This window comes from Populus alba, chromosome 8 (genome assembly GCF_005239225.2).
Source record: "Populus alba chromosome 8, ASM523922v2, whole genome shotgun sequence".
In the NCBI taxonomy this organism is placed as follows: domain Eukaryota; kingdom Viridiplantae; phylum Streptophyta; class Magnoliopsida; order Malpighiales; family Salicaceae; genus Populus; species Populus alba.
In genome coordinates this window covers 9,731,324-9,756,612 of record NC_133291.1, presented here as the reverse complement: position 1 = coordinate 9,756,612, position 25,289 = coordinate 9,731,324, and the positions used below count along the sequence as shown (strand labels likewise).

At 33.3% G+C, this 25,289-nt stretch overlaps 4 protein-coding genes across 4 annotated transcripts; 2 read left to right on the top strand and 2 right to left on the bottom strand.

Annotated features, from left to right (window-relative positions):
* The first annotated feature begins 2,707 nt into the window (after positions 1 to 2,707).
* LOC118054703 (protein BASIC PENTACYSTEINE2) lies at positions 2,708 to 4,836 on the top strand. The gene is made up of 2 exons (XM_035066377.2): positions 2,708 to 2,864; positions 3,663 to 4,836. The coding sequence occupies exon 2, from the start codon at positions 3,668 to 3,670 to the stop codon at positions 4,505 to 4,507; it is 840 nt and encodes a 279-aa protein (XP_034922268.1). The 5' UTR covers positions 2,708 to 2,864; positions 3,663 to 3,667; the 3' UTR covers positions 4,508 to 4,836.
* A 3,995-nt stretch (positions 4,837 to 8,831) lies between these two features.
* Positions 8,832 to 10,786, bottom strand: LOC118054693 (putative clathrin assembly protein At1g25240). The gene has a single exon (XM_035066366.2). The coding sequence runs from the start codon at positions 10,447 to 10,449 to the stop codon at positions 9,304 to 9,306; it is 1,146 nt and encodes a 381-aa protein (XP_034922257.1). The 5' UTR covers positions 10,450 to 10,786; the 3' UTR covers positions 8,832 to 9,303.
* A 1,325-nt stretch (positions 10,787 to 12,111) lies between these two features.
* On the top strand, positions 12,112 to 13,220 carry LOC118054682 (uncharacterized). The gene is made up of 3 exons (XM_035066356.2): positions 12,112 to 12,263; positions 12,447 to 12,644; positions 12,738 to 13,220. The coding sequence occupies exons 1-3, from the start codon at positions 12,234 to 12,236 to the stop codon at positions 12,999 to 13,001; spliced, it is 492 nt and encodes a 163-aa protein (XP_034922247.1). The 5' UTR covers positions 12,112 to 12,233; the 3' UTR covers positions 13,002 to 13,220.
* A 1,436-nt stretch (positions 13,221 to 14,656) lies between these two features.
* Positions 14,657 to 22,117, bottom strand: LOC118054671 (IAA-alanine resistance protein 1). The gene is made up of 11 exons (XM_035066345.2): positions 21,496 to 22,117; positions 21,243 to 21,326; positions 21,057 to 21,106; positions 20,232 to 20,283; positions 18,508 to 18,633; positions 17,383 to 17,639; positions 16,833 to 16,985; positions 16,556 to 16,663; positions 15,135 to 15,236; positions 15,004 to 15,048; positions 14,657 to 14,918 (listed from the first exon to the last, which is right to left on the bottom strand). The coding sequence occupies exons 1-11, from the start codon at positions 21,800 to 21,802 to the stop codon at positions 14,766 to 14,768; spliced, it is 1,437 nt and encodes a 478-aa protein (XP_034922236.1). The 5' UTR covers positions 21,803 to 22,117; the 3' UTR covers positions 14,657 to 14,765.
* Positions 22,118 to 25,289: the final 3,172 nt, after the last annotated feature.

The following is a 25,289-nucleotide window of genomic DNA, read 5'->3' as shown; positions in this document are numbered from 1 at the left end:
TTGTGGACTAAGCAATCTTTCAAATTCTATTTGATAAAAAATAAATATAAAATAATATAAGTAAATGTAAGATTCAAGTTTATAGAATATTTACTTGAAAATTTATTAAAAAATAATATAAATTAAATATTAAAATTTTAACTATTAATTTAAAATTTTAAATAAAATAATTCTTTCACGAAATATAATTTTTAACTTGCCGAGAAATCCCCGAAATATATATGATTTGAAAATAAAAATTGGCCTGCTCCGAATAACCAATTATAAAATCGCGGTCATTATAGTTTTTCGCTGGGGTCCTGAGCTAACTTTAGTTGACTTACGTTTCATAAATAAAAACTTCAATGTTTTCAAATTTCGGGGGATGTTTGGAAGCTGTTTTTGTTTTTGCTTAAACATTTTTTTAAAAATTATTTCTAGCTTAAAAAGTATTAAATTAATATTTTTATAGTATTTTTGATAATTTTGATATCTTAATGTCAAGAATAAAAAAATATTTTGATATATTAATTTTCAAGCAAAGAGATATTTAAAAAAATATTTTGCACCACAATTCTAAACATACACATTTTATGTATTTTAGTTTTTAATATGTGTTTGGTATTGTAATAGCTTTTGATATTATAGTTTTAAAAAATAAATTAAAAAAACATTATTAATTGTGATTTTAAAAAAATAAATTTGAAAAATACATGTTTGATTAAAATTGTTCTGATATAAATTTCTGTATATAATATAAATAAAAAGTTAGTTATTTTAATTTTTATAAAAATAAGATTTGAAACACAAATATATATATATATATATATATATATATATATATATATATATATATATGGAGTCAAATATAAAAAAAACATAAAATACTTAACTAATAAAATGATTTTTTCTCTATTTTTAAATAAAATATAAAAGCTATCATAATACCAAACAATCAATTACTATCTAAATCCCAAATATATATACAAGTTCCATATTATAAACTGATTAACGAAATAGAAAGTTGTTATTTTAGATTTGTGATTAAGCCGTAAATACAACAGATTTCATGCCTATGCTATGATGTTAGTTTACCTGATTAGTCATAATTATTAGTTTTAGAAATGGAAATAAATGTGATTGAACGTAAATTGCATGTTAAATAATTTTCCAATTCGTTATATATATTAATTTTTTAACTGAAGTCTTAATTACGTGGTTAATTTACTTTCAAAATACGTCATTAAATTCGACAGTTAACTACCCATATATACATACAATAATAATTAAATTTTTTAGTCATAACAAAATACCTCAAAATATTAATTTTTTAACTAATATTTTTTTCTTTTATTTTATTCAATCAATTTAATGTGCATATCTATTTTTATTATCTTTTGATTCAATAAAATATCATTTTAATAAATAAATTTAGCAAACACAATCAATTAAATATTTCATCTTATGATATTAAATATCTTTATTTACACTTATTTCTTGATTTTTTTCAGTTTTATTTTCAGTTATTATTTATGTTTTTCAGTTTATTTGAGTATGCATAATTTTTTTTATTTTCATTTAATTTTTTAAATTATAAAAATATGTTAAAAAAGCATATATATATAATTTTCTTGTTAGAAAAAAAAAAATATTTGACCGAAGACAGATATGTAGCATATTTCTAAACACTATATAAAAAAATATTTGTGTCAATTTATATCCAAAATATATTGTTGGTCAATTTATTTTTAAAAAAATAATCAGATTCTCCAATCCCCACCCTTGTCCTGTTTATTTTCAATAGTAAAATTATAATTCTACTAATCTCTGTACCTTGGTGTGACGTTTACCAACAAACCAAAGTGCCCTTGGAATAAACCCACTGTTGAATTACTCTATTGAAAACATTTGGAGCATTCAATTAAAAAAAGAAAAAAGAAAAAAGATATTCCAGTTTTCTCAAGTTGCGTGACTCCATACATCTCCTCACAAGCCACATTTTTTAGTTGACAATACAGCTAATTGATGCATTATAGAGAATGTTCGGTGTACATTTGAATTATTTTTATTGTGTTTTCAAATTTTTTTAATATGAGAAATAATAAAAAATATTAATTAATATATTTCTAAGCAAAATAACATCTTGAAAAACAATATCTACTACTATCTAAAACACCCGTTAAATTTGGATATAATTAAATCTCCACCTTGCAAAGCATTACATTAAGGTATGCACATACAAATTGTTAGGAAAGAATTTTGGTGGGAAGCATTTGACAATCTATCTTGGCATAAGCTAATGTAAAGTCCCAAAACCATATATATCCGCATAAATAACATAAAATGTTATTTTTGATCACTAACATGAAAAAAAAATAATTATAAGGATGTAACTCAACTGGTCAGGTTTTAGATTTATTTTCTAGAGGTCACTAGTTCGAGTCTCACAAATCTCGGGACTACTGAAGACTTACATAATCGTTAACTTCAAAACCCGAATAATTAATTGAGATGCTTAAAAAAATAATAAAAAAAGCTCACATCTACACTTTATTAAGAGCATTCAAAAAAGAGGGATAAGATAAAGTTGGATGAGCCTTAAATTGGAAAGAAAGAATAATATAAGAATTTAGGATATATATTTTTTGTCACATGGGAACATATGCCCTGCACAAACCATTTCATTCTTAGATTTTCTATTATATATTTTTATTTAAAAAGAGAAAAAATAAATCTACTACATATTCTTAGGTCTCTCTCACCCTCTCTCATCCTCTCTCTTTCCTCTCTCTTTTTCTCTTCTCTTTCGTTTCTCTCTCCTCTCTCTTCTTGTCTCTCTTTCTCTCTCCGGAAGGGCAAAACCTAAAGAGCCGTTTGCACCCCAAGTGAGTTATCTCTCTCCTCTCTCTCTCTTTTTCTAAGATTTGAATATATGGGACCTAGTACTATCAAACCTGCCATATATACTCACACATCTACATTTCCTTGCTATTTTGCTTGTTTTCTATTTCCTGATTGCAGAAATCTACTACTATTCGAAGTAAAAAAAAAAAAAAAAACTTTCTTATTTTCGAGATTTTAATGTATATTGCAGATCTGGAAATGGTTTTTTGTTTGCATTCTCAGGAAATCTTGGAAAATGGAAAGTGATTTAAAAACTAGAAACGTTTCCATTTTTTATTGATGTTTTTTTATATATATAATTTCCCGTTTTTTTATGGGAATCTTAAAAATCCTCCCATTTTTAGATCTGGAGGAAGTGAGATTCTTTTACTCAGTTATTTTCATTTATTCTTTTTTTTTTTTTTGTTTGGATGCAATTAATGCCAGGCATTGTGAATTGGTACTTGCTAGCTGCTAATCTCTTTGCATATGCTTCTATTTTGTTGATTGTTCATTGGATCTATTGATTTTGGGAATTATGCTTCATGTAAAATGTTGTCTTTGTGTTTTACATTTATTAGCGTTAAGGGTAATAATGTCTTCACTTGTTGAGGACTCTTTCACAGCCTCAGTGATCTGGATGACAATGCTGCTGAGGGGTCATCCCAAACATATCAAAAGTTCATCTTTTAAACGAATGCTGATATAGTGAAGAATTAAAATGTTTTTAGTGGTTATGTTAAAAACTGTAGAGAAAAGCTGAATTTTTCCCCTTTTGCTGTGTTGTTGACATTGCTTAGCTTTCATGGATGATGATGCGTTGAACATGCACAATTGGGGTTATTATGAACCGTCATATAAGGAGCCATTAGGTCTCCAGTGGATGCCGAGCATGGTAGACCGTGATACAAAGCATTTCTTACCCAGGCGTGATCCAATTAACATCATGATCGGTGCCAATGGAGCCTACCTTCCACATGATTGTGTGGTTTCTGATGCCCCTGAGCATATGAATTACATGAGGGATAGTTGGATAAATCGGGATAAGTTTTTAAATATATTACCCCCAAATCCCAATTATGTTGTTCCCACGCAAACTTCAGGAGCTCACTCAATGCAAATGTTACAGCCACCCAATTCATCAAGGGATGAGAGGTTGAGTAGGATTGAGGAACCCAGTGTAAGTAATGAAGGTAACCAGTTGAAGAGAAGACAGGTAGGTGGTACTTCCCCCAAAACTCCCAAAGCGAAGAAACCTAGGAAGCCGAAGGATGGTAATAATAATACAGTTCAGCGTGCGAAGCCAGCTAAGAAAAGTGTGGATGTTGTCATAAATGGGATTGATATGGACATTTCAGGTATCCCAATTCCGATCTGCTCATGTACTGGAACTCCTCAACAATGTTATCGATGGGGCTGCGGAGGATGGCAGTCAGCGTGTTGCACCACAAATGTCTCGGTGTACCCTCTACCAATGAGTACCAAAAGACGCGGTGCAAGGATAGCAGGGAGGAAAATGAGTCAGGGTGCATTTAAGAAGGTACTGGAGAAACTTGCAGCTGAAGGTTATAACTTTGCTAACCCAATTGATTTAAGGACTCACTGGGCAAGACATGGAACCAACAAGTTTGTCACCATCAGGTAGATTTACGTTGTTGGTGCAAGCAATGAGACTCCCATTACCTGTGGCCTGCTTCTCTTGTGTAGATATCTATGGCCTTTTGCGGAGATCTATTTTGTTCTTTGTAGTTCATGACTTCTCAGCCATGATACATGTTTTTGAAATTCGGACATCTAGTCTTCTCGGAACTCTTGTTAACTTTTCATTTCTATTTGTGTTATAAAGGTAACCAGTAAATCTTGGCCACCCGAATGTAGGATGTGGATGAGCTTATTTTTGCTCGGTTGGTTTTGGATAAAATATTTTTCTGTAGTCAATTCAATTTTTATCAAAGATTATTAATTGATTTCTCCTCTCCTTTCATCATATCTAATTGTTTTCCTTTCAGTTGCTTCAGACTATTCTTTCATTTCGGTTTAATGTCACACTCTTCTCCTCGTGGTTTGATAGAACGAGAAAGTAATTATGGTGTGGTTTTGATAAATATGGAATTGTATTTATTCCTTGGAGGTAACACTTACCGAATTTCTTCTGGGATTACAAACATTAGATTCCTAGGTTGATGTCATATGTGCTTTCAGCTGTATTTTTCTTGTTTTGTGCCTTAGAAATCTCACAGGAGTGATGTCATATGTCATATATTATAATTATAAAATAAGCTAAAAGAATTGGGGAAAGGAGTGATAACAATCATTGTTTACTCGGATTGATTTCTGTTGTGGACTATGCTATTTATTTTGTATAATTTATTTTTATTTGTTTTGGCCATTGAATTTTATTTATTTATAATTTTATCTTTTTAAATTATATTAACATGGTTTTAGATTCCTTTTACTTTGCATTCTCTCATAGGAGTAAAGTGTCAAAAAACTTTCTGACAATAAATTAAAGATCGGTTTTGCAATAGAATTTTAGGTTGTAATTAAACAATAATAAAATGAAAATCAAATTTAACAAAAAAAACAAAAAACAAAAAGACCCCTTTCTCATTTTGGCAGGGAAAACTTCATTTTGCTTCCTAAAGTTTCAGCTGATGTATTTTTTTGTTTATGTAGTTTTTGCGTTTTATATTTTAGCTCAAAACTTCTTTTTTTTTTTTTGTCACGTTTCAATTTTTGAAAGTCAAGAGAAAAGAAAATGGTCGAAAGAGTCAAGCAAAGATAAGTGCTCAACTAGTCATAATCAGGTAATCATAAAAAGCTGATATTAGTTTCAATGAGTTTGTTTTATAAAAAGAGTTCAATGAATGTGTTGTTCTTTAACTATATTAAAATAAATAAATTAAGGTTCATAAATTTTTAATGATTTATTTATTTTCTCTCCTTTTTTTCTCGAGTAATTAGAATATATTTTAGGGTTGAAATTAAGATTTATTGATATTTCTAGATTGTTTTTGAAGTGTTTTTATACAAAAATAAATTAAAATAAGTTTTTAAAAACAAAAAACTTGAATTGTGATTTTCTAAAAAAATTAATAAACCAGGCTTACTAGCCGAGGTGTGCCTAGGTTATTTCGATCATAGCTAGGCTTGCGGGTTTAGTCTACCACAACAATATTTAAAAAAAAAAAACAAAATTTTTTTTAGTTTTAATTAATACCATATCTCTTATTTTTAAATTGTTTAGTTAATTTTTTTTTAATTTCATAATACTTAGATTATTGTAATTTAACTTTAAATTTTGTTATGTTATATTTTGTATAAATAAGTTGTATTTGTATGAAGTATTTATATCCTTAATTTCTATTCACTTTCACGTCTAATTAATTAAAATTAAAAAAATAATAAAATTGCATCTAAATTTTTCAAGTTATCAAATTGGATTTTAGTTAATTTTTATAGGAGATTCTTGGTTATTATTTACTTTATCTTTGACTGCTTTAGATGAAAGAATTTATAAATGTCAAAAGATAATACTGAAAAAGGATCCTTAAGTCAAAAGATAACATCCTTAAGTTAAAAAAAAGCCAAAGTAGAGATAAATTTTCCTTTTTAAGATATATATATATATATATATATATATATATATATATATATATATATATATATATATATATATATATATGGTACATGCTTTGTGTAGATTAATTTGAAAGCTCTACATTTATGAATAAAATCGAAGATACTATTTTAGTTTTTGAAAGCTATTGATCGTAAAAATGCATATTTATACATTCTGTTAAATGACATATTGTACGCTCTTTATAAGTATATCACCTGTCAATACAAAGTACGTGCATGTGTACACTTGGAAGAAACCTATCAGCTTGCAGTATCTGATTGTGAGGTTTCATTATTTTTGGCAGCTCTCACTATTGTAGATATTGATGGATCATGGATACAAATAAAAAAAACTAAAAAAAAACCCTTTAAAATAGACTGAAAAATATTCTTCAAAATAGAACTAATAAGTACACCCCTTGAGCTCATACTTATTTTTTTTTCCGCTAAAATTGAGTGCGGTTTGTACCTTTTGAATCGTTTTGATGTGCTGATATCAAAAATGATTTTTAAAAAATAAAAAAAACATTATTGACATGCTTTTCGGCACGAAAAGCTATTTGAAAAGCAACCGCTACTACACTCCCAAACACCCTTTAAGCCTAACACCAAAAGCGCTCGAGCTATTGCTTGAAACCAACTCTCTAAAAAGCATAGACTCGGGTAAAAAGCTCGAACCTATTCAGGGTGCACGCTCATGCTGGGTGTGCTATAACGCTCATCTTATTAGGAATGTATCTTAGCATATCTATGAGCTCGAGTTTGGAAGTGTATCCCAAGCCCAACATGCTTAGATATAAATATTGCATCTAAATCTATTTTTCATTTTTAATGGGTTCAAACCCAACACTCATTAGAGATTTTTCTAGAATTCCACACTGGTTTTTTTTGTATTTTATATTGATTTAATATGTATTATTTTGAATAGAATATAACTTAAAATATCACGAATATAAAATTACACTTTATCCCTTCCTCTCCACAAAATAATAATATTCATAGGCTATAAATATATCATAAATCTATTAAGTCAATGGTTCACTATTTCTTCATTCTCAACTACACATATTTTTAGAGTATTTTTTTTTGGAATATTATTACAATTTTTTTTATAAATTTACTGATTTTATTATTGAAGTGTATCTAAATCCATAAAAAAAGATTTTTTAAAGGTATTAATTACGGTCACTTGACTTTTCAAACATCACCTAGCATCTGTTTGTAATATTTTAAATTTTTCATATAAGTCAACATATATCTTGATTTTAAAAAATATATTAAATTGCTTAAAATAAAAAATCAATTAATTATCCAACCAGCTTCAATTCTATTCTAGCGCCATAAGATACGGATGACCTTGTAGTTCTGCTATGAGAAGAAGTCCCATTCGGTTAAAACTCCTTAGCATTCTCTCCCAAAAGCTTATAGGAAAAACTGTAGCATGAAGCTCGTCTTTCGAAGAGGGAAACCAAGATGTCAAGAGCACTTTAAATGAACACATAAGCTATCTGATTAGCAGTAAGAATAAACCGAGCCTCTAGATCCCTCCTTGGCAATTTTTTTCACGAAGAAAATAAAAATCAATCTCAACATGGTTAGTTCATACGTGAAAGAATGGATTGTGGCTTGATTAAGTTGTGCTTGTAAAATCACACCAAAACAGCTGAGATCGCAATAAAGTAACCTTTAATTCTCAAAATAATGATTTCAACCATGTAAGTGCAGCTGTTGCATCATTTAGAGCTTAATCTGCACTCTGACCCAGTAGACAAACGAGCTACAGCTCTGTCTCTTACTCGGTAGATGAACTGGCTACAGTTCTTTGCTTTTCTGACTTCCAAGGCACCAAATTATCTTCCAAGAGAATTGCGTATCCTCTTATAGATTTTATACTCCATGAAAATGCAAACCTTGCATTGATGACTGAGTTGCAAGGGAGGCAGTCAAACCCCATGCTGTGTTGAATTTTCCAGCCTTTTCAGGGTGAGTACGGAGTGTTACAGTTCTGCTAGATTGTGAGGTTCTGCTAGGAGTGGAACAGGTAAGATTCGGTTCATGTCGTGTTCTCTTATGAACACGACCCGTCATTTTCGTTAGATCATGGAATTCAAATTCAAATTGAATGATCATAATTTAGTTTAGTGTATAATAAAAATGGAAACAATATAATTCATTCGTTTATTTCTCTCATTCAATCCAAAACATTAATTGAACTCAAAACCAATTATGAAATTTGAAACATGATCGTTTATATTTCTTTAAGAGCACGATCCAAATCCTGTGAATCTGCTTCTCACGTTGCTGGACGTGTCTTATAAAAATGGGTTCAAAGAAATTTAACTAGCTCTGCCGCTTAATCCAATTAAGATCATGAGAATTATAAAATTTTATTCCCTAGAATATTATTGTGTTGATTCTGTATGAGAATTAATTATTTTCTTTTGGGAGCAGGACTATTTTGTATGCTCATGAAAGAGCTCAGAAGTAGGATTACCAGGATAAACATTAAATTTCCAGCTTACAGCATCATATACAGGGGAATTCACTCTTCATCTTTGCCTCTACCTCTGTTCAGATTGCTTTCTATAACCTTACCAACATAACATTAATCAACTTAAGAAGACTACGATAATTGATAAGAGATGAAATTTCTAGTTTGAGTTCCATCATTAATCTCAAAATTAAACCTAAAATGTGCAACCTTCAAAAATTGTTTAGAAAAAAGAAAAAGAGTATAAACAGAACATTCTTTCTTAACAAAAACCGACTCCATTAGTGGACGAGACTCGCTGAAGCGAATATTGAGAATCCCTAACCCAACTAATAGAAACAAATAAAATCCGGTATCTCTTGTTCATGATAAACAGGTACAATGGGTAGATAATTTGGAGGATTCTCTGCGGAAGAAGTTGCTCTGAAATGAGAGGTCTCGTGATTTCCTTGAGAGTTGATGTTCACGTCTTCCTCAAAAATCTCCCATTTGTCTGTTACTATTGTCTTCAATCTACTGTTTGGTTCTTTCTCTTCAACAATGGCAACATCTTCTTTCACCACTATTGCTTTATCATCATCATCATCATCATTAACATTTTTGTAACTTTTCGCTTCAGGAACTCCGTTGATTATACGCTCAAGATCTTTGATATCTGCTTCTGGGATCTGTGTGACTTTAGGAACTTCCAATGCGTTGAAGACACCGAAGTTCCTGCAAAATTCAAAATATAGAGCAAGGTCCTCACCTTGAACTTTTGCCTTTTGAAGAATCTTAAAAGCCATGGTAGCTTCAAGTTTCCCAGCTGAATATATCCCCATGAGAACCCTTGCAATCCCTTTGCATATCCTGCCGTAAACATCGAATATTTCAATGATCACACAATCCATGGCCTCTGTAATTAGAACCTCTTTCATGTTATCTGCCATTGGCTTAATTTGGAGCAACATGTCAAGCAAAGATTGCCAGTTTTTCAACTTTACAAGCTCCTGCACCATTGGTTCTTCTGTCTGTTTCTGCTGTACGTAAAACAAGGCAGATCTTTGGTCTAAAAACGAGAAATAAGAGCGAATAAAGGTGTTGAAGCCCCACATTTTTGCTTGTTTTGAGTGTCCATCAGTGAAGTTTGATAGATCAAATGGCAACCTTCCGATCCTTTGCACGGCTGGGGTCTTACAACAGAAAACACCATGCATTAGCATCAACCCCTTTATGGCCACAACCCAGCTCCTTGTCTTCTCCATCCGTGTGGTGAGAGCCCATATCAAGGGCTTCAGGCTCACCGGAGATGTGCGTATCCATGTGAAGACTCTCTGGGCATTCCTGTAATCTACGTAGCTCTCATCATGACTGGTGGCCTTGATGATTGCAGCCTCGAGATCTGAATTCCGATACCAAGTTTGCCTTGATAGGCTGATGGCTAATAAGCTGTTTTGATCTTTGAGAGCTCCGGCAGCCCTTCTCCACAGCTTCATTTCCTGTTCTATTGTCCCAGCAATCTGTGTACCGAGGGCCTTTCCCTGTTTTAGGTTGTCCCTTGTGGCTCTTCCTTAATTTTCTTTGTGATAGGTTGGCTAGCTATTTTGGATCGACAACTGGACTTGTGGGGATGACAAATAGAATAATATCATTTTCCATGGCCGGCCAGCCTAAGAACCTTAGTCAAGTTTATTTTGTAATGTAATGCTGTACGTTACTTGGCTAATTGAGCTGTGGAGAGAAATTTTTGCTGGTGCTTTCTGGTTTACAGAGTTGGTATATTTGACTTTTTCCTGGTTGTTGTGTCGTTATGGCCATGCATTTTGTCACGAACTCTTACGCCTTTTCCAGTCCGGGACAAAGAAGGTCGTGCCAAGAAAAGCTACATATCTGTTTTTAGTTATAATTATTTTTTAAAATGTTTTTTATATTAAAATATATAAAATAATATTTTTTTATTTTTAGAAATTTATTTTTAAAATCAATACATTAAAATAATCTAAAATATATATAAAAAATAATTTTTTTTAGAAACGCAGGTTCGCTAAATATTTAAATATAATAGGATCTGTTTACATTTTCATGCATCTTTTTTGTTTCCTCGGTGTCCACGTTCTCATGAAGGAAAGACTTGAGAGGGTTTTCGTTAATTAAAGATGAGATTTGGGCCTAAGTCGAAGCGAGTGCTTGTGTGGATTAGCCCAGTGTACGTATCATTATCCTAGCTCCATAATATAGGCTTAATGGGCCTTCCAAATCAAAGAGACTCCCACTTCAAATAAATGAAAAGTAGCTCAGCTTGGCTTGGTGGTCAGCTACCTGATTCCCAAAACAATTTGGAGAGAGACAAATCGAAGTCTTGCACTCGTCGATCACTCCTAACTTTCATTTCTATTCTGTAATGCTGCAGTGGAATATGCCTTGACAAAGGATTGGTGCTGGCTTGTGATCTTCCTGGTTGTTATTTTCTTGGCACGTCTCTTATGGCATCTTGGCATCCACAAGCAGTGAATACGCCAATTAGCTTACACAGGAAGATGGCCAGCTAGGGCTAACAATGGAGTCCCCACAAAGCCCTGTCTTTAGGTGGAGAGGAGAATACAACATGGTGTCAGGACTAAAGCATTGCACAACATACAGCTTGCCTGCTTTAGAACATATGATGTTTATTACGTTGGAAGAAACAAACGTCTAGTAAAAGTGTCTGAATTAAGGCAGGCCGCTATCTCGTGCTTTCCGCTCAATTAGCTTTTCTTTTGCTTTCACGGTTCATGTAATTTCTTTCAATGAGCATCTATATCTTGGCTCAAGATATCACAGCTCATGTATGCATGTTTCACTTGCATTTCCCATCTTCTGCAAAACCAAGAAAAGCCAAAAAAAAAAAGAGGGGTAGATTGTGATATTTTCAACCAAAACTGCCACTGTTCTTCAAAAGCAAGAAAGTGAAAAAAAGCTCTTTGTCTCTCGCTCATTGAGAGCCGGGGGGGGGGGGGGGACAAAGATATAGTCATATAGGGACCCAATAAAGGAGGTAAAAGAGGCGAATAAACAAGTAACAAAATCAAGAAAAGTAGGGAATGGTGGGAATCTTTCTTCGTCTTTCACTGTGTATGAGATCCCACGATGCCAATGTCACCCCTCTCCCCTCGGTACTCCTTTTCATGCTCTTTTTCTTTTTCTTTTCTTTCATTTATCTTTACATTCTCGCTCCAAAAACAAACATACACACAAAGCTAGATTTTTTGTGCCTCTGGCATGAGTATATGAACGCTTCTCTATGGGTTTGTCATGTGGAGAGGATGATATTGTAAGTATCTTGATCTCTCCTTTTTTTCTTGCATTACAAATTGAGTAACTGGCAGTTAGTTTCATCACTTATAAGCCATTCTTATGCTTAATACTTATCGTGATATCTCTACTTTATTAGCACGCATATATAGCTGTATCATCAATATGCTCATCAAAGTCAGTTCATTTTTCATTTTCTTAGGAAAAGAATGGAAGTCATGAAGTTCCGTTAATAGTTGATAGCAGAGGGACTAGAGTCAGCGGTGGCTATATGGATTTACAGCATCGTCATCATGCAGTTGAGTACGAGGTCGAATTCTGGCCAGTTGAACACCCAATGGAACCACAGGATGAAGATCGTCCTGTCAAATGTCCAATGCCAACCTCTTCTGTTATCAAGGTAAGAACATGTCCACTTTCTTGTCCTGCTACAAGAAAACACTCCTATAGATGAAAGCATTCTGACATAATAAATATCTGCTACATCTTTAAGAATGGAAGGGCGCATGAGGAGAGATTAGAAAAGAGAGCCGACGACCTCCTACTACCTGCGGTAATGAACAAACAAGGCATTGTTGTGGTGGCTGCAGAGCCCCAAGTCCGAGCAGTGCGTAAAAGGCACCATACACTTACCCGCCAGGACCACCGTGTAATAGCACCTGATCTAACAAGGATGGCTTCACTTCCTGCTCTGCCAACTCAGAACGTCACCATTTTTCAAATGCTTCAAGAACTCGACAAGTTCGATCAGTATTAAAAAGGTATAAAGAATAAATTAGGAAACCCACATTTCCGCTCCATCTAGCTTTAATAGCTACTTTTCAATCCATTGCGGAGCGGTCAATGAATTCTTCATGATTTGTATTTCGGGCCGATAGGGAAAGAAATATCATAGATATGCGGTATAAGAAGCACTCTTATTGTACTATGATTTTGATTTTTTATATATTTCTGTAGAATGTGTCTTCCAGCCTAAGTGTAGGTTTCCTTTATCATTTCTTTGTTCAGATTTGGATGGATAATTACCATGACACTCTGCAATACCATTAATTTGTCCTTCTAATGTGTCATCACGAGAGAGAGAGAGAGGCACCATTTTTTGCATTGAACAGATGTTCCAGGCCATATGACTTAACTAGCTTCTTATGAATCCTTCCATATTCCTCAGCCGGGTAAAGGAACTAATTGTAAATTTGCCTCCTTCTTGAAGAATTCTCTGGAGTTGTACCAGGAATAAAACTCGACTTCCAAAGATCATGAGACTGGATGTTGTCTGTTAGCATAGTACCTGAGATTTAGTATCTAAGAACATCTATTACGATGTTGTTCAAGTCATCAGTCTATTGGGTACCTTTGCGGTGGACCTAAAAAATCACTACCAATGATAGTTCAGCGATGGTGATATCATCACCTTCAGCTTTATTTATTTGCTTGATCTTTTTTTTAAAGGGAAAATGATCTGATAGCGGAGTCAATTTGACAGACAGCTGCAATCTATGATGGAACGTTGAGAATTGGAAGGAAAGACTTGAGAATATATTAAACAAACAGATAATCATGAATTCTTCAGCTAGCAACACCGAATAATAAAGGACATTGAAAAAGCTGTCAGTAGTTGATTTTTGAAACGTCATGAGAGCCTGGCTGAATGCTGAATGCTGAATGGAATGAAATTTGCACCATTTTCAAACCAGGCCGCTTAGTAATCATGCGATCTCGCACACAAACACGAGAAATAAAGGCACAAAAAGGAAGACAAAAGAAATCGTTAAATGCAGGATATATTACCTTTAATCATTAATGGCATGCTGTGAACATTCCACCGCAATCATTATTTCAGCCAGTGTCCCGCATTTTACCACAAGTCTACAATCAACTATGCACTCGCCTTAGCTCAGAAGGAAGGATATATTCCTCTTTGAGAGAAACATCATGTGATCTCATTTATGCCGTGATAAAGCTCAAGATGGGCAAAGCTAGAAACCTTATCCAGCAAAATTGTGAAGATAACACAAGACAAATAATCATTTTACCCAAATCTTGAAAATTTATTGAGTAGATATATCCAAGTGCATATGATTGATCTCCAGCAATCTCTAGTCTGAGATACAAAAGTACACCATTGACATCTCTTTCGCCGAGTTCCTGAGAGCTTTTAGGGGATGGGTAAATGATTTGACCCTGATATGTGAGCTGGTGGGGTATGTTTTTTCTTATCCGGCAATTTTTTTTCCAGCTTTGGAAAGGTGTAATAATACAAATCCCTTTCAACTTGCTAATCCATGCCCCCCTTGACCACAACTCGAAATCTGGAAGAAAAATCAGTCAATTTTTATCCCAGATGCCATAAGAAACGCCCGACTAGTGTGTCCAAGGAGGGTCCAGAGCTATAGATTTCCACAGAGGTGAAACTCACAAAAAATGAGATAACAACTAATTTTGAGTGTTGAGAAAACATCTAATCCTTTCCTCGTACTTCTGCAGTTAAGTTGGGCTAGAGTTACAGTTATAAAACACATGTTCATTCCACAAGTGAGATGCATAGGGCAACAGCCATCCCCAGCACTAGCGAGGTTATGTGAACTGCTGAACTTCTCAGCGTTGACTTGCTATTGTTCATTTCTGCCAGGACCCCAGCAACAGCAATGTACACAAATCCGCCTGCAGTGAATCCCTATAGAAAGCAGAAACCCTATAAGTTCACCTTAAGTTATATTGCAGCAAAAAGAGGTATGCATAACCCATCAACGGAACTTCACCTCAATCACAGATGACTGTCCTGGATCTTGTCCCCAGAGCAGAGCCTGGAACAAAAGCAGTCATGGTCAACTATTTTTCCCGATATTCAAATTTATAAAGGATTAGCATTGACCTTGAAGACAGTACTCACCAACGCAGTTCCTGCTAATGCCACTAATGCTGAGAGGAAGTTGAAAAAAAGGGCTTTAGGTGCGCTGAAACCAGATCTTACCAGAATACCAAAATCTCCTATCTGGCAGAAAAGGACACAGACCATTTCCGTAAGAATATTATCCTAAAAATGCAAGTAAAATAACGGGAGACAATTCACTGGCCCATGTACAACATAAAATTAAGTTTGTGCCACGCTTCTTCAAACTTAAAATAGAAACATAGTTGCATAGGTAGAGCCAATAGCATAGAAGCTAGAAGAGATTCACAATTTCCAGTGACTATAACATGTATCTACAACGAGCCAAACATGCATGCCTCATCCATAATCAATTTGAAACATGAAAACATATTAAAATTGAATTCATCCATTTTGGGGATTCAGCCTTCACATGCACAAATGACCTACAAACCTACACCTTTACATACCTTGGCCAGTGTGTGTATGTGTGCGAGTGTGTTAACAAGAGAGAGAGAGAGAGAGAGAGAGATTGACTAGGAAAGATATTCAACAGATAAATAAACTTAACAAGAGAAGATGAAGCATGATAAGAAACAGAGGACTACAATTTCCCTGATAAACATGGCCAAACCATAATTTAACTCATCAAGAATTGAGGGGTAAAAATAATATTCTGACAATGGATCCCTTTCCATAATCATACTTGTGCAATTGAAACTCATTATCCGCTACATTCAACAAACGATGATTGGGAAAATTAGAACTATGACATTCCTAAAATGCTTTCGAATAAATATGTTCAATGTGTTACGTGGCTTTCCAGAACAATTAGCCTCCACATATTACAATGTGTTTAGCACACCATCTCATGGCTTCCATCCAAGCATCATAATTTAAACAAGGACCCAAAGGCCAACCTGTAATGGGACAAGTTTAGACCTTTAGGGCCACGAGGAACCTTGTCTTTTATTATCACAGATCAAGATTTGATATTAAAATTACAAAGATAAAAAAAGGGATCCCACAGGATGGAACAAGCAGAAGTCATTAGAAGCTATGTGAAGAGGTTGGTGATCATTCCAAATATCTGATTCGGGTAAGGATTAGCATGAATCCTACCTGCCAGTTTCCCCCACCATTTTCTTTTAGAATCAGTGCAATTTGAGGGGGGAAATCGCATTTGTGCATCTTCCTTGGGCAAAAATTAAAAACAAAAGGAAAAGGAAAGAAAGAGCAGCAAAACTCAAAATAGAGGATGGATTGACTTTAGACATGGAGTAGAAACACAGAGCAAAATAACATCTTCCTGGTTCTTTAAGGAAATAACGAAAGACAACTAGTACAAGCCTGAAAAACAGAAAAACTTATGATTTCAAATTATAAGAAAAGAATAGTCGGAAAGCTAAATAGATTAGTGAGAAAAAAAAGAGAACCCATACCTCTTGAGGAAGCTCATGTGCAAGCAAAAAAAGAGTTCTAGACCATCCACCAACAGATCCATAAAGCAAAAATGCACTTCCAAGAGCCATTCCATCTGTAAAATTGTGCTGCGAAATTGATGCATATTATTTCTAAGCACATAAAAGACCTCCCTTAAGAAAAGCCATGCGAGTAAAAACAGTCTCTCTTTTTTCTCTCTGAAATAATTTAAACAAATAAGCAGTTTCCCCTCAAGGCCAAGCCTCAAACAAAAACAAAAAAGGAACGCATACTTACAACACCATCAGAGATGAGATTAAGATAACCAAACACCAGATTTGAAGGTGACTGAGTATGTTCTTTTTCATTCAATGATCTAATATTATTCGCAGAGCCATCTGCAGCATCAACATCTGATTTATCATCCTTGCCCTCCTGCACGGTCTTTCTCTGCAGAATACAAGAACATCATCAGATTTGATGTTCATTTCAACAATCAAACAGAAAATTTATGCACAACACATGACTAGTGACCAATTTTCTAAGATTGCATCATAAAATGACATCATGGAGAGAAAAAAAAAAAAAAAAGAAAAAACTGGCATCAATTGTTACTAGAATTCTAAGCACCACTTGACCACAAAAACAATCCTGTCTCATTTGTCCATCCTGTAAGCATTTGTACTTTCACCGATCTCTTTTCCCTGGAAGAATTTCCTGAACCTCTACCAACTCAACTATTGGGTCCAAATTAGGACCACACAGTGGCTATTAACTCTGTCAGAGGGGAGATCAATGATAACAGCCATTGCAGAAATAAAAACGATATGCAATTTCCCAGGATTACCTTCCGAAGTAGAGATTCACTTTGAGTAAAATTAGTATCCTTTGAAGAATCATCCAAAACTTCATCAGACCCTTTCCCATCACCTTCCTTGGAAGATTTTGACTGTGTCTTATCATGAGCATCACTGTCATCTTTCAGTTTCTTGCTGCTGTTGTGATTGTGATGGTGATGGCCATGATTCCAAGCATCAGCTCCAGTAGAATTGTCTTCAACATACCTCACCACCTTCTCTACAAGCAGAAAGAGCACAATACCAGCTGCGATAACCAATACACCACAATAAGAATTCAAGGTACTCTAACCTAATCGTAAACATGATAATAAGAATTAAAAAAAAAAAAAAAAACCAACAACCATGGAGGTGATCAAGGAGTTTGCAAATTTCATGATGCAAACAACACAGGACTTCAACAAGACATTAGATAGCATAGGCTATCTCACAAAGTTTTCCGTTTTCTGACCAGAGATTATAATAAAAGAACTTGTTTTCATCAATACAAGATAACACATCCCAAATTTTAATAAACATTTTGAAGACAAAGAAGCTGACTTGAGGAGGATTCTTATGAGAGAATCAGAATCTCATCTAACATATAACAGTAATCACCTTGTTTATTCCACTCCACATGCATGTTTAAAGAGTGGTTGATCTCTCTCAGGAGTAATAGCATTTTTAGCACATATAAAATCAGTCGCAAAACAATATTCAAACACAAGTTGAGATCCTTTTGCAGTTAACTCACAAGAATAGAAATAAATATGGTCCCCAAGAGGAGTGATGAGCATAGCTTGGGTATCCCCTGAACATCTAGATGATGGCTCTATCACCTCCTGTTTACCGAACCAGAGCTTATTTCTCCAACAACTTTATAAGGTAGGTTCTCTTGCATACCTTTTACATGCTGAAGTAATAAATAAAATGCATACACTACAGTGCTATAGTGATATCCTACAAGAAAACATATACTTTTATCATTATTATGTACCATTTCCCAACACTCCTTGATGGAAGAAACAAAGACCCACATGCATGTGAAAGTGCTTGTGTCTGTTTGTCTATGCTTTCAAACAGAAAGAATAAAGATACCAGTGCAAAGGCATTGCGTTATGCATTTTATTACTTACCCAAAACAGATATTCCAACAGAAAGATCTTTCAAAGAATGTGAATGTGAGTGGCCATGCTCATCTCCAGCATGAGCATGATGAAAATTGTCTACACGGTGATCATGAGAGTGGGTGTGTTCACCACCTGCAAGACATGGTTTATTAATTCATCACAGAACTAACAAAATAACTCCTGGAATCTGAAAAATGCTGCAATGAAATGCCAATTGACTCGTGTAACGCTAAAAAACTTCGAATGTGATTTGGAAGCTGTACTGCCAATACTCACTCTTGTCCTATACTTTTAAGCACCTGTCCGCAATCCAATATTTCTGAGAATTAGTACTTAATGCATTCACGTGCACTAAAATCAGTGCATGGAGCAGAGGGAGTACCCATCTACTGTTGCCAATTCAACAAGAAAAAGGAAATATCGTTGCCAATTAAGAAAAGATAAAGGATTGAATAAAAATATGGAGCAGAGGGAATACCTATCTACTTTTTTGCCAATTCAACAAGAAAAAAGAAAGATCTGGCTCTATAATAACAACAATCTGAAATGCGGTGCAGGAGCTTTAAATTATTTATTTTATTTCTGCTCTGGGATTTTTGTTTTAGCAAGAATTCACGTGACTAGCATGTGAAAATATTTGGATAGCTGGGATTCGAAGGTTAGTTTAGGAGTTCAATCGAGGCTTGATATTAGAGGTTTTATTATAAACCCAGTATAAATAATCTGTAAATCAGATTTGCAGCAATTGAATCATTAATTTTCATCAATAAACTTCAGAAACTAGAGGTTTTCTTAAAACCTAAGCTATAACACTCGGTCCCAACTTCTGTCCTACTTGTTTCTAGCCTTAATTCTGCTGCTATATAGCTGTTTTTCTTCCCACCCTACATCAAATGGTCACATGTTAGAATTATGACTCCTGGCTAAAAAAATAAAATCTCCAGTGTCAAAATGAACTGGAGACGACCTTCCAGTCTAATTTTTTATCATGTAGTTACCTCACATAAGATTAAAAATTGAGTAAATTGTGTGTAAATTAAATGACAGTTATAGGTCGAGAGAATGAATTCACGTGTACAGCTTTGTAATCCACAGAGCCAAATCAAGACATGATATGTTCACTCACTGATAAAATGGAAACAGAGGACTGCTAGGCCAGCTCCACTGAGTTACTTCCAAATTGTTTTTTTCATCTCTAGGTACTTTAAAGGTAACAAAACTAAAATATATATTGAATACTCAAGTAAACTGAATTCTGAAGGTCACGTCACTTCAACGTGACTTCTCATGATCAAATGTTTGAAGTAGGCTCCTGAAAACAAATAAAGCTAGCTGCATAGCAATGTAATCCTCCTTGCCTGATTTGATGGACTAAGGTGATTTAAAGATTTACTATTATAGGTGGCAAACTAAGCACCGTAAAGTAAGACTTGTACTCTCAGTAACCAGAGGATTCCAACGAGGGTCAAGTAAGCGGCCACCAAATCATTTCTGCAAAGATACTCTAGATCAGGATGCCTCAGGCAATACAACCACACCATAAGAAAATATGGGAAATATAAAGCCAGGGCTTGTTTTTTAGGCAGCAGAAATGACACGGAATTCCCATGATGATACGAAAAAAGAATGGTCTGGGATCTTTACAGTGTTCCAAGTCATCAGTTATAAGTTCATGACTTCCAAGATGCAAGACAAAGTAAAGAAAGGACAGCATACAATCATGATCATACCAAATGCATGTGGTAATTGATGAAGAAATGCATCCCCTAACATGGCTCCTGCCTGCAAAAATAGTAAAGTTGATCAAAATGAGTCGAACCATATAAGATAGCACTCGAAGAACGAAATGCATCCATTAACATAAAAATGCATAAGCAATTCAATTTTAAAAGTTGTAACAAATGACCAAGAGATATTTAAAGAAGGATATACAAATGAGCAGATCTTAAAAGGATACCGCATGTAAATTTACTTTAGTGATGTTTTACGTTTGAAAGCTGCACTAAAAGCAATTCATAAAATGGCACTCAGCAAAAAGTTTCTCATGTCACACAAAAGCAGCAGTAAAACTAATTTATATGTAACAAAAAACTTGAAATGGCATCTTCTCTGCTGATTCCTGTAACATTACTATCATTTACCAACCAAAGGCCCCATCCCTCCACCGGCAACAAAATGGATTTGCTATTATACATAAATAAATAAAAAATTGATTTGCATTAGAGTTAAATAAACCATCCATAAAAATAGCCCTTCATGAACAAACTAGTATCAATGATGAGAACAAAGAATAAATAGCAGAACAAGTTAAGATAACAATGAAATAGATTAGAACCAAGCATCAAAGATAATCAACCATCGAAAAATATATAAACAAAAACAACTAGCATGATTATCACTAAAACAAAGTCAATGATAGAAGCAAATGACAAGTAGCAGCGATAGAAGGGAACAAAATAGCAGATCAACACCATCCAAGCACTCAACGGAAAATATGCACTTAATCTATAGACACCAATTCAAGTAAATTTAATAACATGGTTGAAGAATCTCACCCCAAATAAAGCCAACGAATCCACAATTGCCTTGGATGGTTTTCCTTTTACTGCAATAAACAACAGATTTAGTTTCATTCATCAAAATACACTTCTAATAAAGTATAAGGCGTCATTTCTTTTAAAGACGAGAACTGAAGTAAGGAAATGGGTACATCAGTATGAATTGACAATGAAATTACTCACTAAATATGACTGGCAAGAAAATCAGGCAGATAAGGGAAGCCAAGCTCACCAAAAGTGAGCAGCCCAACGCATGTATCCAAAGACCTGGAAAGAAAGAGAGAGAGACCTTAGAAACATCCATGCTTTATATTGGACATAGAAAAAAGAGTCAATGTTTAAATTTATTTTCCTTTTATTGCATTTTCTCAGCTGCCAGACAGCAACGACACTCGCACAATTTCACTTAGCAGCAAAAAAAATAAAGAAAAAATACCTAAACCAGAGAGTTCCAAACCGCGGTGGTGGTGGTGGTGGTCATGGTCATGGTCATGGTTGCCAAACCCGTAGAGTTTCATATCCTCCTCCTCGGCCAGTTCCTCCGGCAGCTTCGATTCAATCACTCCAGGATTATGCCCATGGTGGTGGTGGTGGTGTCCGTGAGCGCAATCATGGTGGTGATGGTGTCCATGGGAATGTTGATGCACTGGCGATGCACAGAATTCATTGCCAAAACACAGATCCGAGCAAGATACGAGCAATAAGAACAAAGCTAACAGAATCCGTTTCCGTTTCGGCTCCATTTTGGCAAAGGACAAGAAAGAAGGAAATCAAAGTGAGAGAGTGGTTGACTATAATTTAAAAAAAGGAAAGGAAAGGAAAGAATGGCGGTGTGCTGGGGATTTGTTTCGGTTCTGGGGGTTTTAAGAATGGCGGCGTTTGCAGGTGCCTTCAATGGTGATGAAACAGACGATACAAAAGAAAAGCACGATTATGCCGATTATGATTCCGAATGTTACTACATCCATTCTCTCTCTCTTTATGCGACCATTACTCTGATTGTTTTCTTTTTCTTTTTAGTTTTAGTTTAGTTTTCTTGGAATTATAAAGATTGAAACGGAGCTGACGCTGGCAGTGACAGCGGCAGCCAAAAGTTGTCTATGTGATTCATATTATGATAATTTTTATAATTATAGTTTGAAAAAAATTATTTTATAAAAATTATTTTTAATTAAAATTAGTTTAGTATTTATATATATTTAGTTAAAATTATTATTAAATTTAAGGTTGAATAAAAAATAATTTAATGTGTTTAGTTAAACATATTTTTAAAATTAAGGTTATAAAATAATAATATATATATATATATATATATTAATATTGATGGTTTTTAATTTAAATATCATAGATTTAACTACTATTATTAAATAAATAATATTTATATCAAATATTTTTTATTATTCTATTTATTTATCTATAATTTCATCATGTATTAAATTTATTCTGATAAGAACTATGGTTTTCATAGTTTTTTTAGCGTTTAACAAAATCAGGTAAAATATTATTAGAAATAAAATTAAAATTGCGATCAAATTCTACAAATACTACATCATCATTTGATGTTCTTTCTAATTTATATAGTATTATTAAATAATATTAAACACTAGTTTTTCGAGTAAAATACATATTTAAAAAAATTAAAAAAAATTATCGGTCGAACACGGTTCAATGAACAGTGAAGACACTGTTCATGTGAACAGTGCCAAGTAGTTAGAATCACGTCACTGTTCACGTGAACAATGCCTAGGTGAATTATTCACCTGGCAGACACAAGAAGAAGCAGCTTTTAGTTGCTTTGTGGGAACTGACGATCAACCCAAAAATACACGGGTCCCACACAAACAGTCAAGGGTTTTTTATTTTTTACCAAACATGATGTTTATACGGTTTATTTTAAAAGTTAAAGCTACCCCGTAAACAAACACCTTATAATCACTCGCGTGGTTTTCACTATGCTCTACTTTTCGAGCAAAATTTTATGTTTTTTTTTTAATGTAGTATTTAACGGTTTTTTGGTAATATAGTTTTAATTGATAATTAATTAACTTTAATTTTTTATGAAAATGTAAGATTAAAAGAACAAGAACAGAAATAAAAAATGCGTCAAATATGAATGATATGTTATAAGTTTAATAAAAAATACATTTTGGTTTTTAAACTTTAAAAATCACGCAAAATTATACAATTATGGTACCTCAATATTTTTCAAATGTAATTTTGATATAAAATTTTATTTTTGCTATTTTGTAGTCTCTAACTGAAAGATGAGAGAGAGGCCGTCGGATTATAGTAGTAGAAAAAGAAAAGTTTTGTTGACATCAATTTAGGCTACCAAAACAAATCATATTTGTGTCAAATAGTTCAATTTAATTAGGGGAGTTTATATTAAATGTGTTTTTTTTTTTTTTTTTTACCTTCAAAGCTTGTGAAAAAAACATATCTAAGCTCATGTTGATTTTTGAATTCAGGTTGATTTTAGTTTTTTATGTTTGTTGAGGCAATATATAATTTATTACGGTTGTGACAATATTTTATAGGTGTTATGAGTCAAAAATAGGTTGAAAATAATGTTTTGGATAAAAATTACTTAAGTCTGATTTTAACCCAAGTAAATCAGATGACGTGTTACCTGAGTTTTTTTCAAAAAAATTAGGGCCAACAACCCCATTTGCAAATAAAAAAATAATAATCAAGGGCCCAATCGCATGGGCTTGCCTAAAAAAATGGGCTAGACCTAGTGGCGCCTAATCTTTGCTCTTTTTTTTTTAAAAAAAAAATAATAATTAAAGTAATGATTTTTTTATGCTTTTTTCTCTAAGTTTTTTTTTAATTTATATTTGAATTAGTATCCTTTATCTCTTTTATTTTGTTGGAAAGTTTTTTTTAAATAACAATTGTTTTTTTTTAGTCATGCATTTAAATTTGAAGTATTTTTTGGATTTATCTATATATATTTTTTCTTTTGTATAGATAAATTTTATTTTTGAAGAAAAAAGCTATTTTCAAATAATGCCTTGCATGATGTTTTTTTTCTTTTTATTTTATTCGATCAATTTAATTTGTGTCTCTATTTCTATTATCGTTTGCTTAAATTAAAAAATATTTTAATAAATAAATTTAGGAAACACAACCGAGTAAATATCTCATATTTCAAAATTAAATATCTTGATCTACATTTATCTCTTGTTTTTTCAAGTTTTTTTTTTTTAAAAATCGTTAATAATTTTTTATTTATTTATACATATAGTTCTCAATTTATTTCGATTACATATATATATATATATATATTAATTATTGTTCTTACTTTCTATTTTTCTACAATAGCTATGACTTATTGAGAGATTTTCTTGTTGGTTAATTTCTTTTTATTTTTTTTCGTTAATCCATATTTATAGAAAAAAATTAGTAAAATAACATGGTTGGAAAAAGAAAATTGTTAATCTGTTCTTTATCATAATTTTTTATTTTCAAAATTTTTAGTTGTCAAAACAACTCATACACAATCATTTTATTTCTATACTTAATAATTAATCTGATACCGTGGAAGTTTTTTTCATGGAGATTTGGATGACTAGGGATGACAAAATCACTTGTCACAACTCACAACTAATATCTGACTAAATCCAACCTAATTAGGGCGTGTGTGTGAGATTTTTTTCTCTTAATACATAAATTGCGATATAGTTCTAGGCTTTCGAAAGCCCGTGCCCGTTCTGCTTCTTCCTTTATGATAAATCCATCTATGGCGATGTAGAATTCCATATTGTGTTTATTGAATCGCTCGTTGATGTAAAAGCAGCAGGATAAAACCCAACGCCATATCTTCTCAAAAATTTCCTCGGGAGCTAAAAATCCTGCTGAACCTCGTATGGCCCCTACAAAAATAGAAAATTGAAATTACCATTTCCTCAAAATAAACTAGATCATTCCAAATCACGGTCATGCACCCACCGATATGTTAGAGAGAAAGAAAGCAAGATCGGCGGCATCAATTTTAGCGGCGGCTTCAGCTACCATCACCGTAGGTTTCTTAGGCTTCTTCGACTTCACATCCTCCTCCTCTTCCTCGGCATTCTCCTTGGAAGCTTAAGCATCATCTCTATCGTAATAATTGTTGTTGTCATCGGTGGTGATGTTTCGATCTTGATCAAGTATTGCAAGGCTTTATGAATTTATCTGAAAGTACTAGATTTATGAAGAATCAAATAGATGATTGAGAGGATCTCCCAA

Bases quoted from the DNA above. Each gene is read 5' to 3' on its own strand.
- LOC118054703 (XM_035066377.2), top strand. From the start codon at position 3,668: ATGGATGATGATGCGTTGAACATGCACAATTGGGGTTATTATGAACCG.
- LOC118054693 (XM_035066366.2), bottom strand. From the start codon at position 10,449: ATGAAGCTGTGGAGAAGGGCTGCCGGAGCTCTCAAAGATCAAAACAGC.
- LOC118054682 (XM_035066356.2), top strand. From the start codon at position 12,234: ATGGGTTTGTCATGTGGAGAGGATGATATT. The intron at 12,264-12,446 runs GTAAGTATCTTG...TCATTTTCTTAG, and splicing joins CATGTGGAGAGGATGATATT to GAAAAGAATGGAAGTCATGA. The intron at 12,645-12,737 runs GTAAGAACATGT...TACATCTTTAAG, and splicing joins CAACCTCTTCTGTTATCAAG to AATGGAAGGGCGCATGAGGA.
- LOC118054671 (XM_035066345.2), bottom strand. From the start codon at position 21,802: ATGGAGCCGAAACGGAAACGGATTCTGTTAGCTTTGTTCTTATTGCTC. The intron at 21,107-21,242 runs GTGAGTAATTTC...TGTTTATTGCAG, and splicing joins TTTCTTGCCAGTCATATTTA to TAAAAGGAAAACCATCCAAG. The intron at 16,986-17,382 runs GTAATCCTGGGA...TGTATTCTGCAG, and splicing joins GTGAATCTCTACTTCGGAAG to AGAAAGACCGTGCAGGAGGG.